At 41.2% G+C, this 24,977-nt stretch overlaps 1 protein-coding gene across 2 annotated transcripts in view; it reads left to right on the forward strand.

Annotated features, from left to right (window-relative positions):
* MCTP2 (multiple C2 and transmembrane domain containing 2) overlaps positions 1-24,977 on the forward strand; it is a 119,114-nt gene that overhangs the window by 22,396 nt on the left and 71,741 nt on the right. Inside the window, exons 6-10 of one of the 2 annotated variants that reach the window (XM_027688633.1) lie at positions 11,250-11,392; positions 12,184-12,260; positions 13,396-13,507; positions 15,408-15,443; positions 23,834-23,998. In XM_027688633.1, coding sequence (XP_027544434.1) covers positions 11,250-11,392; positions 12,184-12,260; positions 13,396-13,507; positions 15,408-15,443; positions 23,834-23,998 — 533 coding nt within the window. Of the gene's footprint in view, positions 1-11,249; positions 11,393-12,183; positions 12,261-13,395; positions 13,508-15,407; positions 15,444-23,833; positions 23,999-24,977 lie in introns of those variants that run through there. The other variant, XM_027688634.1, reaches the window with a different exon arrangement.

The raw sequence follows: 24,977 nt of genomic DNA on the forward strand, positions 1-24,977 counted from the left end.
TATTTGAGCTTAAAAAAAAAACAAAACAAAAAAACCCCAGAGAATATTTGGAGATTTATTAAATGATGGAGCTGCTCTAGGAGTGCTTTTGGGGTTATCTGCAAAGATGTTAATAAAAGGGAAACCATAGGAGCAGGGCTGCAAGCCAACAACTCTGTCTAATCTGGGATGTGACTGAATGATGATGACATGCTAAAAACCCCAAACCCAAAATCGAGCCCCAAATGACGTATCAAATAGATTAGAAAAGATTTGGGGAATTCCTAGAAAAATTATGTGAAAGTGCCTGCTGTTAGCCTGGCTCTTCTTCAGGCTGTTGCAACAGGGAGTGAAAGTGCTTTTAAACATCCAATTGGTAGTTTCTCCGCTTGCTGTGGAGGAAAGAACTGTCCTGGCAGAGGTTCTGCAGGGGCTCTCTAAACCTGTCAGAGAGCTCTTTCATATGTTCAGTCTTTTTTAATTTTTTTTTCTGCGTGTGGAAACCGTTCTGATACCTTTGTGTTGCAAAATGTCTGAGCAGTTTCTTTTGTGATGAAGCCATAGAGTTTATTCCTGCAGTTTAAAGGAAAATAAGCTTGCACAGTCTAGAGGCCTGTGAAGGTTTGTACCTGAAGGGAACTGTCTGATTTAGAAACGTTCTCACATGGGGTGCTTGTTGGGATTTTTATTGTCTACTATCTCAGTTAACTTTTTCCATACTGGTTTTTCATGTCTTCATGAAACTGTAACTTTTGGCCAAGTTTTTGCCTTGTTTTTCCTCCCTTTTTTTGGAAGGAGTGAATGAGTACTTAAAGATTAAGATCTTTCCTGGTTATGCAGAATTTCCTGACAGTGTAGCAGTTCATTGGATTTACTAGCAAGCTGCACAAGCCAGGACACATCCAACTGCTCATGTGAAAAGGATACTAGAAATGAGCAATTCCAGCTGAGTAATATTTCTAGAGAAGACAGAGCATACTTTGCTCTAGGCTGTGTTTTGTTGTGTAAGAAAGCAAATGCTTGTCTCAGTGCAGCACTGGACAGCACAGTGAAACAGCATACGGGGAAAAAAACATTTTGATGAGTCTCTGTTTTGTGGCAAATGACCACATGCGAGGTGGTCATAATTCAATAGAACTCCTGCTTTTTATTACACAGTCAGTAGAAGGGGAGAAAATAGTGACTTAATGATTATTCTTCAGTTACTACTGTGCTGCAGTGCTGGCTCCTCAACACTGCTGATACCCTGATTCATGTCTTTATAGTCTCTGCTTTTGTACTGGTTATGTGGCATCTTTGCATGACACTCAGGCTTGATTTACAACCACTGTGCTTTTTCAACATGCTTTTAAATGTAGGACGTTGTCAGCTTTGCTTATCTCTCCAATGTGAGAAATCCTCAGGCCTTGTGGGCTGAAAGGGTGTGACTTCCCTCCCCTGTCCCCACCCTGATGCTGGATACAGCCACTGTGCTGGGGTATCAGTGTACTCTGAATAATCTGAATACAGGAACATGTTGTCCATAGCCACCCTGTCCTGTGAATCAGATTGTGGCTTGGGCTGAAGGCCAAGTCATCCTCTTCCACATTTTGGGAACAGCAAACCCAGCAATGCTGCCTGACACAGCTGGGAGAGGGCTCAGACCCTCTTCCCCATGGTTTTCCTTATGCAAAGAGGTGCCAGGGCTCTCCAGTGTGTAAAGCTTTGATAATCCTTGTGCATTTCTTCCAACTCAGGATATTCTATGATTCTGTGAAAGCTGAGTTGCTGGTCCTATGTTTTAAACCCTCCTTTGGTCAGCTTTGTGTGTGCAACTTCAAAAATGCTTTGGTTAGGTGGGAGTGGTGGCAGAGAGTTGGAGTTTCTAGGCAGGAGTAGAAATGTTCTGGTTTTGTTCAAATAAATTGTTCATACTTTGCAGTCATTGATGCATTGATGCAGTCATATTTGCATTGATGCAAATACCATACATTAAATAACAAAATATTCACATGTAAACCACAGACTGAGTGAAGAGTTTACACCACCATCTCTACCCTAAATCAGGTTTAATGTAAGTCTTGTAATTTTCCTGAATTTTAATATTCAATTATTATGTTATCAGCAATTTCTCTGGGGGAAAAAGTCTCAAAGCAGTCATCGAGCCCTTTTTAGAAGTTCTTTACTGAGAGATAAAAAAATGGCATTTAAGTGTGTTGTCCTGCCTTCTTCTTATGTTTGCACTTTTCCCCTTAATTTTATCTTACAACAGTTTAAATAGCTCTGAAGGGAAGCAGCCCCACAGCACGGGTGGGTGATGCCCTCTCCTGGCAGATGAGTAAAGTCTCTTGTACCGGTGACTATTTCTGCCTGTTTTATCCCAATGTAAGAGGTATTTATCTGAATTTGTATATAAAAATAAATCTAAGGTGTGTGCAACCAAGGAGAAATATTTCTGCCATTGGAAACAGCTGTTGCTGAAAAATCCTGTGTCTCCTCAGCAAATATACAGGGTTCCCCCTGAATCTACTCACTATATGCTTAGCAGTTATTAATTAGGAATTAATTAAGTTTGGCTGAGTGAAGGGGATCAGGAGTTCTGCTGATAACTGCAGGCTATAAGACCAACTTGTGGCTTCACTTTTTTCCAACTTTCCAGGTATTTTCCAGACTTTTTGACTTGCTGTGTTCTGCTCTTTCCAGGATATGTTCCCTTTGGTGTGATTTAAATTCCTCCTTCCCTTTACCAGATTTTTATTGCTTTTTCCCCTCCCTTCATAGTGTTAATCCTGTTAACACTGCCCTTTCCTATTTTTCTCTTCACCTTTTGCCTCTTGAGTTGGTTTTTTTCTGTCTGTCGTTCTCTCTAGTCCCTGACTTTCTGCAGCTCCTCTCCTTGTACCTGCTCTTTATAGAGAGAGTCTGTCAGCCCAGGAGTCTGGCTCAGCTGCATGTGCTCCCTGGTGCTTCCTCTAAAGTACATAAGCAATGCAGAAAAAAAAATATTTTCAGTGTTTTCTTCCCCTCTTTTATCTATTTTTTGAAGCGTAAATGAAAGAAAAGGCCTCCATACAGCAACACCCAATATGTACCCCAGCCAAGGAAGCCAAGTGCTGTTAGAGCAGGATCTTGGTTCTGGTGGAAAATGGAGAAGCTCTGAAAAATCCCTTTGGCTTAAAATTGCAGCGCTCCTCCTAGGGATGCAGGATGAGAGAGGTGTTACCTGCTGGTCTTCAGCTTGCTTGGAGTCTGATTTACTTGCTTACAGTCTAACCCAGTCATACATTAGAAACTGCCTAAGGTGTGCTTGGCATCTTACCTGTGTGTACCTTTGGTGCCTTACATTAGACAGCACATGGGTCCTGTATTTAAAATTCTTGTAATTGATGACCCAAACACTGAAGGTCACAGTTCTCAGTGTGTATATACACAGCACCAAAAACTTGATTTTTATGTACTTTTTATATTATTATTGTTACTAGATGACATGATGCATCTCAGTGATGGTGAGGAGTTTGTGCCTATGTAGTTTTAATACTGTAAGTAATAAGAAAGCAGGAATGTATTTTATTGATTAAAAATCTGTTGAGCAATTCTGCAGAACAGAGAGATAACTATCTTATTTGGCTTTTAAAAAAACCCACTGGTGCTGTCAGCGTTGCCATCTTGTTGCACCCTTAGTGGTTTTATGACCTTGTTGACCCCGTTTTTGTGAAGCTCCCAACTTCCTGCTTTGAACTAGGAGAGGCTGGAGCCCATTTCTACCTGCTGGTTCATTTTCACAGGACAGGGTGATGCCTCATGATTGTTTGAGTCAGTCTAATGAAATCTGAAAGGTCCTGCTCCCTTTTGGCTCTGAGATGCTCTGACTGTGCACATTTGCTGCCTGTACCAGTCACCTTTGCACAGCAGTGATGCTGTGACACGGAGCAGCAACATGATGCCACAGCTGTAAGGAAATGTTGCCTTCCCTTACACCCAGCTCTGCTGCTGTAAGAGTAAACAGAAACGGGGTTTTTGAGTGCCTGTACGGGTGAGAAGCCCCTCTCATTTCCAAATCCTGTACTTTCAAAGTCTGAGTGTATTTTTCATCTGTTAAACAGTGTGGTTACAAGAAATACAGTTCTCGGATGTGATGTCAGCTGGTGAGTGGCTGTGGTTGGTGTCTTTTTTCCTTTTTCCCCCTCCTCTAAGCGCCTTGTTCCAGCCTGAACTTTGTGGGTGTCTCTTTTCCACATGGTTTTGTGTTTTGTAGACTTTTTCACAAGACCTTTGTGCCCCGTTTCTATTTCTTTCTTTAAAGTTTCATTTGTTTCCTGTTCCTGCACTTTGATTTTCCTCTCATTTCTTTCCCAAGGCAGCTGAACATGTGAAGGGAGCAAGGTGGGGTGCAGTAGTACAGAGGATGCCATTGTCTAGATGGGTGCACCCTGCTTTCCATATCCAGAGCATGTCATCATCTGCTCTCATGTCTTAACAGCCCCCACTGCCAGAGGGTCCCAGTGGGCTCCTGGAGCTGGCAGGGAGGCTGTGCTGCATGGGCAGCTCTGGAATCACTGAGAGCTGTGCTGGAGCTCAGCCTCCCAGGGACAAAATAAAATGGAAGAAAGGGCGTGGGATAACACACTTTTAACTTCCAGCAGTAACAAATCTGCAGTAGCCCACCACTCACAGCTCTGGGCTGTCCAGGAGCTGGACTTCGATGATCCTTGTGGGTCCCTTCCAACTCAGGATATTCTGTGATTCACTGTCTGGGTCCATGCTGATACCATGGTGCCAGAGGAAGGGATGTGTGTGTGCTGTGCTGGGTATTTGTCAGCTTAGAGCAAGTAATTGTTTGGAAAGCAAATGCTCAGAGCAATTAGGCTGAATTGCTCTCTGCAAACACACTGATTAATTTAGACTTTCTCTGTTTTCAGGGTATCTGCAATTAGATCATTAGGCTTTCAGATTTATTAATTATTGAGATGTATTAGGCAACTTTTCACACTTCTTTTTGAAAGGCGTAATCATGCCTAATTTACAACTGCTGAGAATTTGAATGGTGCTGAGGGCTTATTTTGATATTTTCTGGATGCTGGGTAGGTCTGTGTACAAGAGCTGGTGCTGCAAGTGTTTATCTGTGCCAAGGGCAGTTTCTGGAAGTGCAACATGTGTGGCTGAAACTTTTCCCTTATACACAGTGATCCCTGTGAGCTTCCCTCCTGGATTGGCTGTGGCAAAGGAATGCACAGAGATAGGAACCTCGGGAAAATAAGAGGAGATCAAAAAAAGCAATTTATATGCGTATCTGCCCTTGGTAAATTAGTGTTAAATTAGGAAATATAGGAATGGCAGCATAGAAAGAGAATATATAGGGCCCAGAGAATACCCTGTGACTCTTCTTTTGTGGGAATTGTAATTTAGATAACGGAATTCTTAAACTGTAATAGCTCCATCAGTTGTCAGAGCTTGCTCTTTGGGGGCACCTGTCTGCATTAACAGCTCACACGGCATCTTACAGGTAATCTGTAAGAAGATTTATTAGGTCAAAGACTGAGAAAACAAGAAAATCTGAATTGGGTAGCTCAGCCTGGAGAAGAGATATTTCCAGAGAGACCTTAGAGCCCCTTCCAGTGCTTGAAAGGGCTACAAGGGAGCTCAAGAGGCCCTTTTTTACAAGGACATGTGACAGGACAAGGGTGAATGGCTTTAAACTTAAAGTTTAGGGTTAGATTAGATATTAAGGTGAAATTCTTTACTGTGAGGGTGGTGAGGCCCTGGCACAGGTTGCCCAGAGAAGGGATGCATGCCTCATCCCTGGAAGTGTCCAAGGCCAGATTGGATCAGGCTTGGAGCAACCTGGGATAGTGGAAGGTGTCCTTGCCCATGGCAGGGGGTTGGAATGAGGTGATCTTTAAGGTCCCTTCTGACCCAATCCATTCTGTGATAAGATACCACAGAAGTTTCTCAGTGCTGCCTGGTGATGTAAATGAACCTTCTGCCCTGCCCTTGTGACCTCCTTTGAGTTCATACCTGAGTCCTGACTGGGAATTCAATGTTCTGTTGGACCGATTTTTACCATAGACAATTCTGTTCTTTATGTCATGTGTCCCTAATGGATCCCACATGGCATTTTCAGTTGGTTTTGCTCAATTCCTTTACCTTTTTTTTTTTTTTGAATGGTGTTTCTGAAGGGTCTTTAATAGAAACTCCTATATCTGCATTTTTCACTGTGTTAATGTTCAGTACAGGCATTTCCCCCCTCCTTTATTCCCCCATCAACCGTGGGTTTACACACTTTCTGCACACTTCTCTGGTCTTTTTGATTTATTGTGTTTTGTTGTGGTGGGGTTTTTTTTTTTGATTTGTGTGTTTTGTTTGGTTTAGGTTCTTTTTTTTCACTTGTTGGTTTGTTTTCCCTTGGAACCTATTGGTGCTCCTTGTTTCCAAGCAATGTTTCATTTCCATCTGGCCGTGTAAAACTAGCTGGGCACAAAACTTTCCAAAATTACCTGAATTTCCTGCCAGCAGAATACTTTTTTCTATTTCCCCTTTAAACCTTGATCTGCGCTATTCCACTACAAGAAATATAGTGGTTTTCCACTTAAAATGAAAAATGTGTGTTCCATTTTAAAACGTCTTTACTCTTTGTCATAAATAACTCCAGTAATTCTATTTCTAGGAAGATTTTCAGATATTTATTCTTTACATGCATATAAAATAAATCTTTAATTTCCTTCTTCAGAGTAAAATTTAGTTTTTTAACCAAAACCTAAGATGGTCTAGGTTATATTTCACACTGTTCTTTGATTTTGCAGACTTTTAAGGCAGCTTGGTGGTAATTTTTATTTATTTATTTATGAAACAAGACTTGTTTCATATGCTATATTTCCAGTAAGTTTGCTCCTATAAAACAGTGTGTGGCTTGAAATTATATTGGGTCTTCTGGGTTTGTTGGGTTACTATTTCCTAATTACAAAGCAAATGTGTAGCAGTATGAGACAGTCAATGTGATCCATCTCTCGGTAGCTGCTAGAGGGCAGCAGTACCCATTTAAAAACACCATTAACAGTTTCTTGGGCTACTGAACCCTCTCCTACTGCTGTGTCCCAGCATCATTTTACTCACTGAAGCTTTCTCATGTTTTAGGTGATGGCTGATCTGCCTGCACTCATTGCTTTTTAGTGTTACTGGGAGAAAATAGAAGTTAAATAGATATTATGCAAAGGAATTCCAGGGAGCATCACTGTCGAGATGAATGTTCTTTCTCTAATGGGGAAACAGGCCTAGCTGATGGCGTGATTTCTTTTTTTTTCTTTAGAGGTCATCCTTTTTTTTTTTTTTACTCCTATTGGGTTTGCTTTAGTCTGAGAAGTAAATTATCTTGAGTTTTTATATACGTTTTGCTGTGTGCGAACCTTTTTGTCATTGCATAATATTCGAATTAGCCTCAAAGCATCACACCTTGCCTTTCCAACGAGAGAAGTATTTTTGGGAGTAAAATTCTCAACTGACTTCAAGAATGATCTGTTCCCCCATTGACATTGCTACAGTTGATGTGACTGAGATGAGCAGGTTCAGACCTTCTGTTCAGAAGAGCCTGGGTGCAGGTGCTGAAAAGTTGTTGATTCAGTTGCCTTCACTAGGAAATGGCTGCTAAAAAGCCTTTTTTTTTTTTTAATTGGTGTGGCTTCTTCAGAAAATTATCCACTTCTGTCACACTTCAAAGAAGATTATAAACAAAAATCCTTTTTTTAGACTGGTTCATCTCTAAAATCACTAGGCGCTTTTCAAAAGAAGTTATGTTTTTCTGCTTAGATTGTAGATTGTCTCTAATAAATAGCTTTTAATAGATCCAGACATCTTTCTGAGCTTGAATCCAGAGGGCTTCAAGCCTTGAATTCAAATGCAGTCAATATTTTGCAGTCTGTGCTGTTCATCCCATCAGGAGAGACTCGTCCACCTGGGTTATTTCTCATTCCCCATCTGCTTTTTAACCTGTTCTGTTCACCCGGATGCAATGGGGTGTCTTAAAGAAAACCAGAAACAGCCAGAACGACGCAGGGAGCTTCGTCAGCATCTTGGGAGCGGCTTGGGGGAGCCTCCAAAGGAGTCGTGGTGCCGTATCCACTCCCAGCATCTCTCTCCTGGCCATCCAGGTTCACCCCACCGAGCCCTGCGTGCTCCAGCTCCCGCTGTGGAGGTGACAGTCCAGCTGTTTGCTGGCATGGAGGTGTCATCCCGTCATTTGTATGATCCGGGAGCCGCGCTCCCGTGCCGACCCCGCTCCCCGCCTGCCTAGTTGAGATGTTACCCCTCTGACAGCCAGACAGGCGAGCGCCGCCGAGCCCCCGCCCCTCCACAATTATTTTCCCTCACAATTAACACCGGTACTAACTTGACACCTTTTCCTTGTTTGGCTTTTGTAAACCATCGTCCCTTTCTCTATTAATTCCCGGCATTAATATTTTCTTTCGCCCGAGTGCTGCTGCTCACCCGTGAAACAGTTTGAACATTATGTGGCTGTCAAGATAGCGAGGGATTACCCAGCCTGCCTTGCTGGAGTAAGTGACACCACTGAGGCCCTGCTTTGAGATGTTTATTTTGAGAGTAAGCTGACAAGCATGAAGGCCTGATCCCAGAGTGGCAATCTTATTTAATTAAAGGCCTCTTTTTATTATAGCTTTCCGCCCGCCTCTCACTGTTTTTTTTTTTTAATATACTATATATATATATTTTATATAAATATAGATTTATACAAATATATATTCCTTTCATATGCACATATATGTTTCTGTATATAAATAGATGTAAATATGAGGGTAGAATTTATTAAAAAAAATATGAGAATGATTGCTAAAGCCTGGCTCACATGAGCAATGCCGGGCAGCCCTTCCCCCCTTTTTATTTTCCTTTACTGTATAACAACCTGGAAAGCTTTCAGAGCAATAATGCAATTGGGATGCTTACTTAGCTATAGTCTTCTTGCTTCCCAGCCTCAGAGAAGGGGCTTGGAGTTTTCTACTTGTGGGTATTGGACTTGCTGGCTGTTTGCTTTCTCTATATCTCCTATTTTTCCTCTCTCTTTTCAGGTTTTGCCCTTGTTCATGGGTTTTCTCTGCCAAAAGCAGATGAATTATGGCCATAGACCACCTGCTTCCATCGCCCTCTTCATGCTTTCATTTCATCAGTTGCTTTCTCTGTCTTGGCCAGTTGCTATTTCGTGCACAGAATGGGTTGTGGAGACATTATTATAACTCTTATTTTTAATAATGCAGTTTTCTCCTGCTTACCCTGTAAATAAAAGTCAGGATTTTTGCCTTTTTTTTTTAAATTTTTAAATCTTTTTGAAGAAGGTGCAAGAAACTGACACCAAAGAGCTCAACGATGTTATTTCTTAATTCTGCATCCCCTGAGGGCTACTGCCTACATTGTGGGGCTCCAATTTATCTGTATTTTCCCATTCCTTGTGGAAATTGTGCTGTTTTTAAGATGTATGCTTTATGTAAGAGTATAATCATAGTTCTGAGAAGTTTTTAGGGAAAGGTCTAGTCCTAACCCATTGGAAACAATGAGAAGCTGCCCTCTGACTTCCCTGGCTTTGGACCAGGCCCTTATTATTATTCTGTCTTGAAGGAGAAGAAAAAGAAAATTCTCTTTAAGTTTGCAGCACTTTTTCACAAAAAAGGGGTTTATTTCAACAATTCTTATTTAGGAAAAGGATCAGCTGCAGATAGTATTTGAAAACCAACTTCAACTATTTTTCTTCTGTGAATGAAACACCCTTTATGTGCAGAATGGGCCGGGTTCTACAACTCCTCTCTTTTGAAATTAAAGCAGAATCAAAACTGTTTACAATTCTTAAAAATAAGTTTGTATGTCCCATGAGCACAGTTCTTTTCAGTGCCATGTAATTCCAAATAGATGCTTACATATAACTATTTTTTCTTGAGTTGAAGTCTGTCTTCACATAACACTGATCAGAGCTTTATGTATTTAAATATGGACTTTTCAAATTCTCACTGTTTATCACCAAATTACTGACAAGACTGAGTGTTTCTCTTAGATTGGGTCATCCTGGACTGCCATGTGTTTGTCAGTCAATATCTCAGTGGGAACCAGGGAGGGCAGGTTCAGATTATTTCTGACTGTGGAGTCTGGTGTAGGAATCGGTCTTTCCTACCAGGAGCCCTCGCTGCAGGCTGGGGGGGCAGCCAGGACCATCACCTTATTCTTCCAATGAAACTGAACTGTTAAGAGGGAAGTTTAATATAATATTCAAAATACAAAGTATCACAGAGAAAATATTGGATATGACAGATGAGTGGCACCTAGGTTCAGTTAATTGTATGTGCTGCTACATCTCAGTTTTATTTTTTCCCCTTATTTGCCGCTTGTGATATTTTTTTGCTAAGTCGGTATGAATAACTAAATCAACCATCTAGTTAAATCCTCCCTGTACCTTATTCCCCCTTTCGTCCCGTGTCCTGCTCGGTGGTTGGTGTTAGTGCAGATGCCGCCAGTTTAATAACAATAATAAAAAGTTGATTCCCTCTTCTGTTTTCCTTTGACAGCTGCAAGTCCTTCTATTGCTGTTGAGTGGCACGAGCCTCACGCTCTGTCCATGGACATCTGCTCCATAAAAATACAGGACATTATTGCCGTGGCAAATTGTGCCACTTGGATTAAAAAATGTGTTACCTGAACACTGCCTGGTTTCACAGAGTCTGTTCTGTGTGTGGTTTTTATCCTGAGCTGATGAATAACGTCGGTGTTTTTTCACTGAAACTTCAAATTTGTTTTTAAGTAAATTGGCAAGTGACACCCAGTGATGAAATTCTGACGGGTATTTCAGCTATTGTTACTGGTTTCCTTGGAGCTCCTATCCCAGTTACGATGCTTTTGAATTTTGGTCCTTTTATATATTCATAGTCCCAGGATCACATTTTCTCTCTTCCACTGTGCTGTTAGTTGGCCTGTAAATAGTCCTTCATCACTGCTTCTGTTTGCTCTTTTCCCAAATTAAAATGTTAACTAAGTTACTAAAGAATAATTAATGTTCTTTAAGAATAAAAAAGCAGAGATTAAGCAAACTATGAAGACTTTTTGTTGCCTGCTTTCAGACAACTTTCTGGTTCGTCTGTAGATTTCCTGTATGAATGAACAATTTTTATGTAGGTAATTAAGTATATGCATGTATATATAAAATAAATAATAACCATTAATTATTATTTACTATTTTATGAAAATATAATTTAATATTGTGGGGCTACATGGAGGTGTGCTAACCTATTTTTTAATTATCACAGGTACAAGTGACCCGTACGTGAAGTTTAAACTGAATGGGAAAACTCTCTACAAAAGTAAGGTTGTCTACAAGAACCTCAACCCAGTTTGGGATGAGACTGTTGTGCTGCCTGTACAGACTCTTGATCAAAAACTGCAGATAGAGGTAAGTTTTGCTTTTAGATTTTTAAAAGATGGGTCAATATTTTTTAAGCAATTATTTTCAACTTCAGGAACATTGATTTTTATTCGTTGTAGCAGCATAACATAAAATACAATCCAGTTTAAGAGTTTCAGCAATTTCAAATTAAAATGCACATATGTCTTTTCCAGATTTTACTCTCATGTTTTGCTTTTCGTCTGCAAAAACCCAAGTTGAAACAAAACTCCTTGACTGGATCTCTTTAAAGCTGTGGAGCTGAATTCTGCTCCCTCTTCCCGTGCTTGTGCAAACTCAGGAAAACCAAGAGTGGTTTCAGGAGCACGTTTTAAGTGTGTAATTTGGCTGGGTTGCACAGAATTATTACCTGGGATGCAGCCGTGACAAGTAGCAAAGCCTTTTCTCATTATGAGTAACGTTATAGTTACCAGAACCGCAAGCTACCAGTTGTGAACACTAATTGCTAAAACGTCTGTAACCAGAAGTACCTGATTTTTGTGCAGTGTTTCATTAGCCTGTCGCACGGAGCATAAAGGAACAGGCACAATCCATAGCAGCACACATGTCTCTGTTTACATAATATTAAGAAGATACTTTCAAAATGCTAGTTAAATATTTAGTTAAAAATACAAATTAAAGCAGGGAGATGGAAAATGATCCCTGAATTATATCTAAGCTTTGATCTTTCAAATACAAAATTGAACTGAAAGGGCTTAAAATATCTGTTCTTTCATCGCCTGGGATAAAACTGGCTTATGATGTGAAAATTGGAAATATTTGTCTTATTTTGCTACCAGGTGTACGATCGAGATTTAACCTCTTCAGACTTCATGGGTTCGGCATTTGTAGCGCTCACTGAACTTGAACTCAATAGGTAATGCGTTTATTTAATTAAAGGTTATTAATGCAGCTTAATTGATTAACAGAGGGAAATAATGAAACGCTTTTGTTCTGCCTTGGAATTTGTCTATTCATGCAAACTTTTTTTTTCTGATAGAAATATGGGGAGCACATTTTAAGGGAAATCACTTGAGATAAATCTTCTACACACGTGTTTTCATCCGGCGTTACGTACCGGATTCAAATCCAACCTGGATGGAGCCCAGTTCTAGGGCTAACAATTTCTGTATGTGGCATTGTTTAGGGAGAATAATTTATGGAGGTGGAAGAAGAAAAAGGGGGAGAAGGTTGAGACCCGTTCTTATCCCCACGTAGCACGGGGTGCCCTTCCCTGCACACCACTGGGCTGGGGAGCGGTTTTCCCGGCCGCTGCCAGCGCCCCGTTTCCAGCCTCCCCCCGCAACCATCCGTCCCTGCGGCAGCTGCATCTGGCCCTGATTTAGTGCCGAGGCAAGCCCTGTGCCTTTTGTCTGCTGCTGCTGCTGCTTGGTCTCAATGTGGAGCTGGAAGCCAGGAATTCAAGTTTTAGTTCTCTCTTTTATACTCCCTTGCTGTGCGACGACTTTTTTGGAGAAAATTAGTTCTCCCTGTGCTGGTGTGTTGTAGGTCCTGTGGCTGTTGTATCTGAATTTCTAGAAACATTAATGAGTTTATCCATGAGATAGTGGCACCAGGTAAATACCAGCATTCCTGTTTTTAGCAAGGGAACAGAGTCAGGAAGGGAGATTAAATGCAGGCAGAATAAATATCTCTGGAGTCAAAACCAGCCACTAATATTAGAAAATTCACTTGGATGAGTTTCCCTGATACTCTTCCTGTGAAGTGAAGGTAGTAGTAGCTTAATTTGGTGTGTATCTGCATATGGAGAGTTATGAGTAGTAAGCAGTGCTATAGAAACACTGCGCTGTGTTATTAAAAGAGGGGTGTATTTTGTAAGAACTCAAAAGGAACCCTCCAGATTTCCCATTTTAACATTTAAACTCAATATTGGGAATTTCAGACAAGAAGCTGAAATTTGCACAGCTCAGCCTGACCTTTAATAATCAACTCGAGTTAACTGCAGTCAATAAATGCACGTTTTTTTTTTCTTTTTCTTTTTTTGCTCATAGAACTACTGAACAGATTTTAAAACTGGAAGATCCCAACAGTTTAGAAGATGACATGGGAGTGATTGTATTAGACTTGAGTCTAGCAGTCAAGCAAGGAGACTTCAAGAGAAATGTAAGTGGCTTAGGAAATCAAATTTATAGCTGAAATTTGTAGGGGAGAGAAAAGAAGACCTGGCATAATCTGATTTACTGGGAAATGCCACCTTTATTTTCATCCTCTGAGACTCAATATTGAAATCGAGGTAGATCATAACTTTGAAAAAATCCCCATATTTATCTGGGTTAAAGTTGTGTAGACATTTGTAGCTGGATGCTTCTGTCTCGTAGCTGTGACATGCACTGTGACAGTGCTCTCCGTGTACTGCAGTGTGTCCACCACTGCAATGGGCAGGTTGAAGAAAAGTTACTATATTTCTTTTTTTTTTTTTTTTTAACAACAGTGAAAAAATTTATCCACATGAAACCTAAAAGCTGAGCTTTGATGTTAAGACTTAAACTGCCCCAGTCCTGCAGAGGAGGACACTGGATGAGAGGAGGACATTGCTCGTAAAAACCCTGATTTCCCCGTGGCAGTTTCTTCACTGAGTTCAATTGAACTTGGCTCCTTATGCTGAAACATGGTGCATTTGGTGATGCAAGAAACCCAGAAGAGCCTGGGCAGAGATTGGGACACCATAACTGAAGCTGATAGCTTTTAAATTTGAGATCCTATATGTTTGGGTTTTTTTGCTTTTGTTTTGTCTTTTAAGATTCCTTCGAGTGTTTTATACAGAGTGTGAAGCATACAAATGCTGGTGAACTAATCCTGCTCCTGGCAAGCAAGGGGTGGGGAAAAGCCAAGATTAGGCATTTACCTGAACTGTCTTAAGAAACAGAGCTGGTTTTAAATATATATGTAATGCATATGTTAAGAGAAAATATTCCTACGAGTTTGCTGCATAATCTAGTATGAAAGTTACTGTTTACAGCACATTATTGAATTATAGGTATGGAACTCCAGCCTGAATGGGATTATTTATAGAAATGTAAATGTTTCAAAAGCAAAATCAGAAAAAGCTAATGTGGAATATCTGCGATTCATTATTTATTTTTCAAATAGTTGCTTTCTTGAGAATTGTAAATTCTTAATTAATAATAAGATAATCATAGAGTTATTTTAACCTCACTATGTGATAATTTAAAGGCTTAATGACAATATTTTAAACACTGTTATATTTATATATCTGTATTATATATGAGGTGGCTTTGATCTGAAATGTGAATTCCCCTCTAACTTGTACAAGAGAGCATTGCTGGCACATGGCACTGGGTTGCAGGAAGGGGTGAAGCAAAGACATAAAGTTACTATAGCAAAAAAAAAAAAATGTAGCCAGAAGAGCCTAAGGAATTCTGGGATTTTTAGGAATACCTGGGCTAAATTGGACTTAGCCATAGAAACAAAAAATGTATTGGTTTAAACAGCAGCTTTTGGTACTCTTGGGTGCTTAGTTAACATTCAGAGTGCAGACAATAGATGAGCTGATGCACACTGTAATTTTTTTTAAGGACAATGTTTTAAGCCCTCATATTTCAAATGCAGATTTCTCAGCCATTTCCAATGGAATCAGAAAAGTCAAATGGCTCTGTCCATATTAGCACTTAACAAGAAGATGACTTTTTTTTCCTTTTTAAATTAGCTTACCGTAGAACCAGATGGCACCAAAAGTATAAGCCATGTTTCTTACTAATGGCTCTGGGTCCCTCCACTTTTTATTCTCAATTACTTTTTTTCATTTCCTCTTTATTTTGGTGCAATGCAGGTATTGTGTTTGTTGACTGTTACGTTCCATGAGGGAGGGAAGGTAGATGGAAATGCAGTTGTAGATCCAGTCTCCTGTTTTGTAATAAGCTTTTCTAACTCATTTGACAAGCTGTTGTTTTAATTATTTTACTAAACACTTTCTCCACTTTACTCCTTCTCTGTTTCCTTTCCCTGGATTCTCTTTGATTCAATAATGGGGACTCATGAACAGAGATGGTCAAGTCGGAAGAAACGAACTTCATCCAAGGTAATCCATATTTTTTTCACTTAAAATAAAAGTCCCCTCTCAAAATCTGTGCCCTCCTCTGAAACAAAGAGGGTAAACAAAGGAAAACTCTGAAGTATAGATGCAACCTGTCATAATGTGAGGGCTGTGATACCCTTTTGCTTTTTTGATTTTCTTTTCATTTTGATGAGAAATTGCATCTGTTTTCTAATTGTAGGTACGATGGTAGTGTTTAGAGAATAAGACCCCATTCAGCAAAGAGCTGTAGAAAGAGAAAAAAGTCTGTCTGTACTAAGGAAATGGGTGTAAATTCAACCAAAAAAAACGAGCTGTGGAGGATTTGAGTAGTTAAGGACACCCGAAACGTGGCCGGTGGTTGGTACTGGATTTGAATGTGGGTCTCCCGGATCCCAGTTTATCGTTAGGGTTGCCTCTTGCCACAGGAGGAATTTTGTGAGGCCGTATTTCTTCTAGTTGCCCCTGTGGGTTTTGAAATTCCTTTTGTTCTTGGGATGGAGACAGAGCAGGGAGTTTTCATTACCTCCATTGTAACAGGATTTCCAAGGTTTGTGTGTTCCCATGTATCTACATAACTTGCTTCCCTCAGTCTCCTGTAGTATCTCTGCAGGCTTCCATTACTTTTATATTCCCGTATCACTTTTACATTAGATTTTGACTTGTTCAGGAAACAGACTGTGGCTTTTTATTTGTTCTGTAAAGCTTTAATTTGCTATTGAGTAAATAATAATATAGAAACTGCAAGCCCCAGTAGCCAGCTTGAGAGCTGTACAGTCTCACTTCCTGAAAAGCAGAATTTGGCTCTTATGAGAACACATGCATCTTGATATTTTTCCTGTATAACTATCGGTTTGTGCCTAAATAAATTGAATAATTAACCTCCTCTTGTTTTATTCATTACAACTGTGGTGTGCTGTGTAGAGAAGCCAACCATTTCAGGTATTGTGCCAGCAAGGATATTTTTGTCAATAGAAGTAGTGCAAAGTACAGCCCTTGGAGCCCTGATTCCAGGGATATCGCAGTGCTTGGAGCAGAGAGCTGCCAGAGCTCCCTGAATGCCACATGATAGAAAGTGATGGAATAATTGAAGAGCTCAGCACTTAGTTTTTAACTGGAACTCTGGAAATTACTGTGCCCTCATTCAGTCAGTGTCGCTCGGTCTCCCTGTTTCTCACACAGCTGTCTTTGGACGCTGGTTGGCTTTGGGACCTGGGGAAGGGAGTCAGGTTTTTAAACTCTGGTCTTTTTTCTCCAGAATAGCCAAATTCTGTCTTGATTGCTGTCACTCGAAGTTTTTTTCTTCCTTGGTCATATGCAATATCTCATTGCATTTTGAATAATTTTTTTTTTTACATACATGTTTTTGAATCTTTAGCTGTCAGTCTTCAGCTCTCAAGACTCTGGCTTGTCCCTTAACATCTTTGAAAATAAAATTAAGAAATGCTGAGGCGTGATACTGATTTGGGAGACATAAAAGTACTGTTTAAAAGGAAAAAAGCTTCAACCCTGTGCTCTATTCTGTTCCAGTCACTAGAGGGTAGGAGAGCTTCAGCTCTTCCTAGGGAAGACACAGTTCATGCTCCAGTGTGATCTCTAAAGAAAACCTCTGTGACCATCCAAAGGCAGTAAAAAATATTTCCCAGCATGCACAGGAAAAATCTGACAAAGCAGTATTTCCTAGTTTATTGATTCTGCTACTGCACTAAAACACTAGTACTGTACATCAATAACCATCTTTAGTTAGGAAACTCTGGTCTGTGGAAGCAGTACTAGCAGTTTGTGGCAGAACATAAAGGCTAGGAAGAAAAATTGTGTGCATGGGGAATATAGGTGTCTAGGGAAGGCACAAGAGGTTATGGAAGAATAGCCAGAGAGTATGATGGGGTAGAAAACAATGTTGCTGGACGAGATAAAGATACAGGAATAAGGGAGGCCGGGGAAATGGAGAGAACTCTGTAATGGATACACAGACTTGTCTCTTTTTTGGCTCCTGAGCTGACTCTGGTTGGGTGTTGCAGGACAAAAACACAGTATACTTTCCATTTGAGCAGCTGAACTGAGACAGATCTAAATTTTATCTCTGCAGGTTTGGGCAAATAAAAGTTTTCTGTTTGAAATAGTTTTCATGGGATTTTGGGGTTTTTTTGTGTGCTGAACTACAGCTGACCTCAATTGTAATATTTAGATTTTCTCCTTCTATAAATACAGGGAAAATGACTTATTTTAGGGATGGACAAATGAATATAACTTTCACAGCTGTTTTTTAATCTGTATTGCCTACATGAAAGAAATCTGATTATCCTCTAATTTGACTATTTTATGTTATTTTAGTGCACATTTGGCACATCAGTGTCCTAAATGAGTCTTTTCACATTAATCACAGGATTCTTGCTGACTTCCCAAATTCACCCCAAATGTTGATGGCATCAATACCTGTTGCAACTCCATGTCAGACTGGCAAAGAGGTTCATGTGGGCTCTTGTGGATATTGTGTACTCTTCGTGTGTGTGTTCTCTGAGCTCCCTTGCTGTTTTAAGAAAAAGCTGCATTTCAGACATCAACAAAAACAGTGGCAGTACAAGATGTCCAGTCCAGCTCCAGTAGCCTCATGGTCTGCATATGTAATATGCAGGAAGGATTTTGGCAACTGAATATTGTCTTTTAAATCACTTTGGAGCAAGAGCTGTTGAACTGGATGATTTAGCTCTCTGTTGATTACACAGTGTATATTTTTCATTGCTGCTAGAAGGGAATCATTGCATATTTGGGAGGACTCCCAAGACATGGGCATCACATCCAGATCCTTCATTTTTCATGGGAGCCAAGAGCAGCACTGTCTTCTGTGGGAGTTGTTCCCAAGAGTGAGGCTTTCTTCTTTTCCTCATGAAGGGTGACATTGAAAAGGAAAGAGGATAGTATTAGGCAGTATTCATATATTCACTCATATCTGTGTATTGGCAAGCTCTCCCCTCTTTTCTGTTTTCCTTTCTGGGGCTCAGAGGGAGCTGGTTGATCTCTCTGCTGGAACCCAACATGCTAATGCTCAGTAGCCTTGTTTGTCCCGGGTGGCTTGAGTCTCACCCTGAGTGCCCCGCACGCTATTTCCAGCATTTGTACAGCTGAATAACCTTAAAGTGTTGAACATCCGTGAAGCAAATAAGCAGGTTTGCTTGGGGTGGATTGACCCGCAGCAGTCCAGTCCTGAAACAAAAGCGACAGAATTGCCACCTTGATAGCCTAAGCTGATTGAATAAATTGGCTGAAAGGCTGACCGGACCCAAGTGCTCCTCAGCGTCTCATCGCAGGGGAAAATCCCTCGCTCTCCTCTTTTTTTTTTTTTTTTTTTTTTTGTGTGGGCTGTTAGGTTTCATTTTTGTCTGCCTCATTGTGTTTGGCTTTCTCCCACAATACCCTGTGGGCAGCCAAGCTCTCCAAGCGCCTCGTGGAGCGGAGGGACTCTGTTGCCACAGGTCACGCGTCGTGGCGGCAATCTCGTGTTGGTTCACTTGCCTTTCTCGCTGCCCTCTCCTCTTTCCCAAGGGGAGATTGCCTCTGCAAAATGGTTTCTCTGCCTAATGAGGAGAGGTCCAAAGAGTCCTCCTATTTGTGTGTTGTTGTTTTCTCAAATGGCAAATTACGTGGCCCAGTTTTGACGTTGACCTCTTCACAGGGATTGCAGCAGACTTTCTGTTGTCCTGTCTCATCCTTTTAAATGAAAGATGGGAGAGATGGGCTCACTTCACACTTGGCCACCTCGACGTGTCATTTAAATGTACAATTTTTCTGCATCTCTTTATTGCTTCAAAAACAAGTTTGAACTTGGGGCATGTATGTGTGTGTCAGGAAGAGAGACAGATTTGAAAGCAGCCCTGATGCACCAGAGGGGATTTACTGGGTGCCTGTGGAGGGAGATTATATACAAATGGAGTTATCAGGGAGACTGGAACTCCTAAAGGATTTTGTGAAGCTGGGTCAATGAGCCAGTTCTTTCCCCTCCAAAGCTCTGTCATTCTTGTTCATCTCCTGTATTTGACTCTGTGAAGGCAGAATATGGCCCACCTGCTCATTCTTGTCCAGCTTTTTTTTTTAAACCAGAAAGTAATAAAAAATGGAAAATTGATGTGAGAAACTCTTAAATTCCATTTTGAAACCAGGAACAAGATTCTGAAAATGGTAATGTGAGCACTGATTTTTAATTTTTCTATTCAGAGATGTGGGATGTTTTCTGGGCAAATGCTCTTTCTAAGCAGTAGGGAGAAGAGCAATTTTCTGGTCCTCATGTGGCAGGGTCCTGCTTTATGACCAGGCCATACTTCTGCCTCAGAGAAGATTATTCATTACTTACCTGATGTTGCACAGTCCCTAAATCTGCAACAAACATGGGCTCTTAGACTTCAAAAGATCTAGTTTGTTTTTAAGAATAAAGATCTCTGGATATTTTTGTTCTTACTGGGGTTTTTTTTGTTGTTTGTTTGTTTTCTGGCTGGCTTGTCTGAGGGATGCTTTTAGTTCCAGTTGTTATTCATTTTACAGCAGTGAACTGCTCATAAAGGTGACCTTTATGGTATTAGTGGTTATTTGCACACAGGAGCCAGCCCAAATCAGAGCACTAGCTAGAGACAACCCCTCAAATTCTGGACTCAAGGCTACCTTGATTTTAGAAGTGATGAGGGGAAGAAATAAGCAAGCTTGTCCAATGTTTTGTGCTTAGGATATGTGCCAACTTCCATCATAAAGCATGTGTTTACTGATTTCAAGCCCTATAGCCTGATCCTAGCTTCAGCCAACTTTTCTGCACCTCTGCAATGCACCTTTACTTTGGTCTGGGATGTAGCCAGAGTGTGAGCAGGCTGAGTGCAGAGAGCTTACAGGAAAAAAGAGCAGGAGAGGCCTGAAGGACCTGGCACCCAGTCTGGGAGCACAGCTGGAAAGGGCTCGGGATCAGCAGCGGGAGGAACTGAAGCACCCAAGTGCGGAGGCGTCCGTAGCCTGGGAGGTAACAGGGAAAGGGAAGAGCTGAATAGATAAAACAGTTCGAAATTGCTTCTGATTAAGCAGTTATGTCCTCATTTTCTGGCCAGTATAGACAGGGGCTTTGATTTTTCTGGTCTCATTGTGAAGGCAGGTTAGGGTAGTGGGGGCTGGAGGGAGGGAGGGAGGGTGTTTGGGGTGTTTTTTTCAGTGCTTGTTTTGCATCTGAGTAACTTTGTTGGACTAATCACTGCACTCCTCTGTGCTCTGCTCTGCAATAGTTTTGCCAGCTCAGAGGGAGGCTGTGAAGTTTAATCAATTAGCTCTGTGTAAATCAGTTTGAAATGAGTAGGTGTGGGGTATCAGAGAGGAGGTAAGACTTCTAAAATAAATAATGTAATATCATTTTCTTGTCACCTGGGAGAAATTTTCCATAGTGCAGACTTCCCTAGGTGGCACTAAAGTTGACTCATTGATGGCCCAGGTCTGTGGGTCTACCACACATCTGAGTTTCCCCAGACTGCTTCCTTCCAGAAACTGTGAGTGGAATATGAGACACTGCCTCTTTCACTAGGATTTCCATCAGGGTGGTCAGAGGAACAGCCTGCCAAGTACCTGGGGAGGCTGGAGAGGTGGCCACAGAGCCTGCACAGAGGGGCTCTTCGGTACGCGCATAGGTGCTACAAGGCACAGGAAACGTGCCAGACCTGCTGAGCAGACTCTGTGGGAGCAACCTGGGCATGTCCAGGAAATCCAGAGCATTCCTGATGTGATGTGTCTCGCAGGGGTGTAAGGCAAGCAGCCCCCCAGTGCTCTGCTGTTCTCTCTTTGGAGAGAAGTTTGTGCCAGTGGCAGGGCTGGCCTGGGGGGAGGTGGGAAGCAGACTGCAGTTATGGAGCCTGTGTTGAGGTGCTGCAGGTCAGCGCTGTGCCCCAAACCAGTTGCAAACATCTTGGCTTCACTATCCATTGGAATGCTCTCAAGTGATGCTAGATCTCCTCCAGGCCCTGTTAGCAGGAGACCAACACGCCCCTGTTCTGAGCAGAGAGAGCTTTACAGCTGCACAGCCATCTGAGAAAGGAGTGCACAAGGATGTTTGCTTGGGGCCACCTGTTTTGGAAGGTCAAGGTTGATGCGTTGCAATGTGTTCCAGTAATACCGAGTGCAGGTGCTGATTTTTCCTGTGACCGTGTGGAATCCAGGGTGGTTTGGGTACCTCCCAACAGTCCTTTGAACTGTCAAGCCACTGACTACAAAGCTGGGGTTATGTGTGTTGCAGAACTGGGGTAGGAAGATCCCCAGTGCTGAGTGACTCCCTAAAATACTGGCCTGGATAAAAAAAAGAATCCAAGTTTGATTTGAAAACTGAGTGATAACAACTGTCTTTTGTGTTCAGCCTGGATGCTTTGAAGAGAGATGGATGCTTTGTTTTTAAAAGAAATTGTAACGTGGATAATAAACTTTGTCTTTTTTTTTTTTTTGTGAACTAACATCAAATATCTCTTCCTCCTCTGAGGAAGGAGCGGCAGGGAGGGAAAATCCTTGCTCCTAAAGCAGCAAGTACATCACATCAAACATGACTATGTTAAATACTAAAATGTTCAAAGTACAAGCGAGATAGATAAAGGCTTTGATGGGAAGTGGATATTTCCCAGGGACATTACAAGCAATAATCCAGATGTTATGGTGTAATGCAATGAGTGTCCATGGATAGATGGGGAGCTCAAGCCAAGCAGCGCCTGCTGTAGGCCTTAGCCCTCCACTCCCATGCTGTTACGCCATATGGAAGCAATCTCCAGGCCCCCTTAATAGCCAGCTTTGGATTCCATTTTCACAGGGCTCATAGAGCTAAGTGGAGCTGTTTTATGGACAAGTTAGATAGAAGCCTTTCCAAGATAAACATCCAATTCGAAATTAGGACATACCAAGCTGCAAAATTATTTTAGGGCATATTTCATGGAAGCACTGCCATTTTTCTAAGGCGATTGCCAGACTGTAGAATGCCCTTTGATCCCTTGTGGACGTTACTCCCTTTTTTATAAAAAGGATTTTGAAATAGTTGCAGTGTTTAGGGAGGAATATATCTGCTGGGACTTTGAAGTATGTCCATGGGAACAGTCATGCTTTAGCTCTTTGGCCCAAAAGACGAACTTTAAAAAAAAAAAGAGAGAAAAGAAATTACATTGCAGCTGGATTTATGAATCAAAATCTCGTTTTCTTTTTAAAGGTAGGAATTTTTACCCATTGCGCCAGGAAAACCAAACGGGGTGTTTAAATAGAAGTATATTAATATGCCTGTGGGATTCAGAGTTTGGTATTTTAACCAGTAAAAAGTGAGTAAAAAATTTGTGAGTTCACCACCTATGATTTAAGAATTTTGTTGCCGGGTAATTGATCCATAAAAAGTAATCTTCAGACATCAGGTGCTTTTGCAATAGTTTTATTTAGCAACAACATTTCTTACTTGCTTTTAAAGCTAACACGTCCTGTTTTAAAGTGACTTGTGAAATCTTCTCCTCCGTCTTGCTCCCACCTGTATATGACATGATTGAAGCTCCAAAGTGTGGCGAGTTAAAAGTTGCTTCACGAGAATAAAATATGGCAGGATTTTTACTGCGAGAAGAAAAGTATAGCCTTGAGTTTTAATGTTTCCAGCTCACTCCCCCCAAATAAAGGCCTATTTAATCATCCTCTGTCCAATAAAATATTGCCAGTTAGCAAACTGTTAGCACAGCCGTGCTGTGTAAGATGAAGCTGCGAAGGTAACAAATGTGGCTACCAGGTAACCATAACTCCAGATAAAGAGCCTGGTGGTGTCAGTGTTTTTTCAGCAGGCATCAGTATTTTTGATTCGTGGGCTCAGTTTCTGGAAGCAGGAGCAGCAAAGGCAGGAGGCAAAGAGCTAACGCAGACGGCGGGCGGTTGAGTGATGGAGGAGGTGGAAGATGCGTGTTCAGCCTTTCACCTGGCCATAGGCTTTATGATCATGGGTTGTCTCCCCAGAAAGGACAGACCTGCGTTTTATGGATGTAGCTAGAGACATTTTTAGAGTTTACTTTAGTTTCTCCCCTGTTCCATCTCCCCATCACTCTCCTGTGTCTTTCCGTGAGCCAAGGTAACAGATTGCTCTCAACGCTCAAGGTCTGCTCTTGCCAGAGCTCAGCCAGGTTAGCTGAAGTCGACTTCCATGGTGGTTTAAGGTAACCCTGCTGATTTTACTGTGGTGCTGAGCCCTATCCCTTCACAAGGCCAGCCGTAGTACAGTCAGAAAATCCATAGCATCCTACTGCTCTCCATTGTCTACTTACTCTTAGGGAAGCATGGTACCTCCCTTACTCCTGGTGGTTTCATATCACACTTAACTTGAGCATAAAAATGTGTTTGGGTCTGTAAACATTTTCTGTGGCTGACTTGCTTTTCAGTCGAGTTTCATGCGGAGCATGCGACTCTCCGAGTCTTTACGCAAGAACCAGTTGTGGAACGGGCTGGTCACCATCACACTCTTGGAGGGGAAGAACATGCCTGGAGGGGGCTTGGCAGAGATTTTTATTCTCCTCAAACTGGGAGATCAAAGATACAAGAGCAAGGTAAGTATTAAGGATTTTCTTAAGTTTGCTGAAGCCAGTAAGGCACTTGGTGTTTTGCCGGTGTTGCTGCCTCAGATGGAACTATTCTTGATACCCTTTTATATAAGTGAGATCAAAACCAGGAGACGAGATCAGAAACATTAGTGTTTTACTAATATGCTTTACATGCTGATAGAGAAAGAGGACGTTAGGAATATTGTGTGTATCTGTGTTTTGTGCATTTAACATACTCATCATGTTGATGGATGTTTGACCTCAATATGAAATGAAGCTACACACACCACACATGTGTTTTGTTCTTTGCCACTACTGAAGTTGGGTTTACAATGTTAGATCTGCTGGAAAAGCAGACCTGAAATGGTTCCCAGTGCAGGGGAATTATTTTTTCTCTTTTTTTAAAGCACCTTTCTTGAAAAATGTGTTACATATAGTGGGAGCCCCTCACCCCAAACAGACAGAATACTCCATGGTCTTGATTTTAATTTTTATTACTCTAGGCTGTGTTAACTTGTATCCAGTGCTGTTTAATGGGAATCTAAAAAATGAATGGAGTTCTCAAAGATATACATTTCACCTCCAGTGTCTAATAATGAGAGAGGCTGTAATTAAAATAATATTCTGTTGAGAAAGCAAGAGCTCTGCATGTCATGAACTGGAAGTGCAGAGGAGGAGGAAACAAACCTCCTCCTGTACAAAACGTACAGAGTAAGTTCACAGAACATAATGTTCGGATGTAGGCGCATCTGAAACCTACACTCTGTCCCCCACATCAGACCTCAGACCAAGGTCAATGTTTTTTATTTGGAAAAGTAGTTTTGAAAAATAACAAATGAGTTAGTTAGTTTAGAATAAATGTATGTTATTCGTGTTCTTATCCCTTTTTGTGTTACTCTGTAATGGTCCATAGCCCATGTTGTGAATCTGCAAGGATGGGCTGTTTGCAGTCACAGAAAATTAAGATATTTAAAATGAGGAGTCA

Source organism: Neopelma chrysocephalum, unplaced genomic scaffold (assembly GCF_003984885.1).
Source record: "Neopelma chrysocephalum unplaced genomic scaffold, ASM398488v2 Primary Assembly neopelma1_75, whole genome shotgun sequence".
NCBI classification, from domain to species: Eukaryota; Metazoa; Chordata; class Aves; order Passeriformes; family Pipridae; genus Neopelma; species Neopelma chrysocephalum.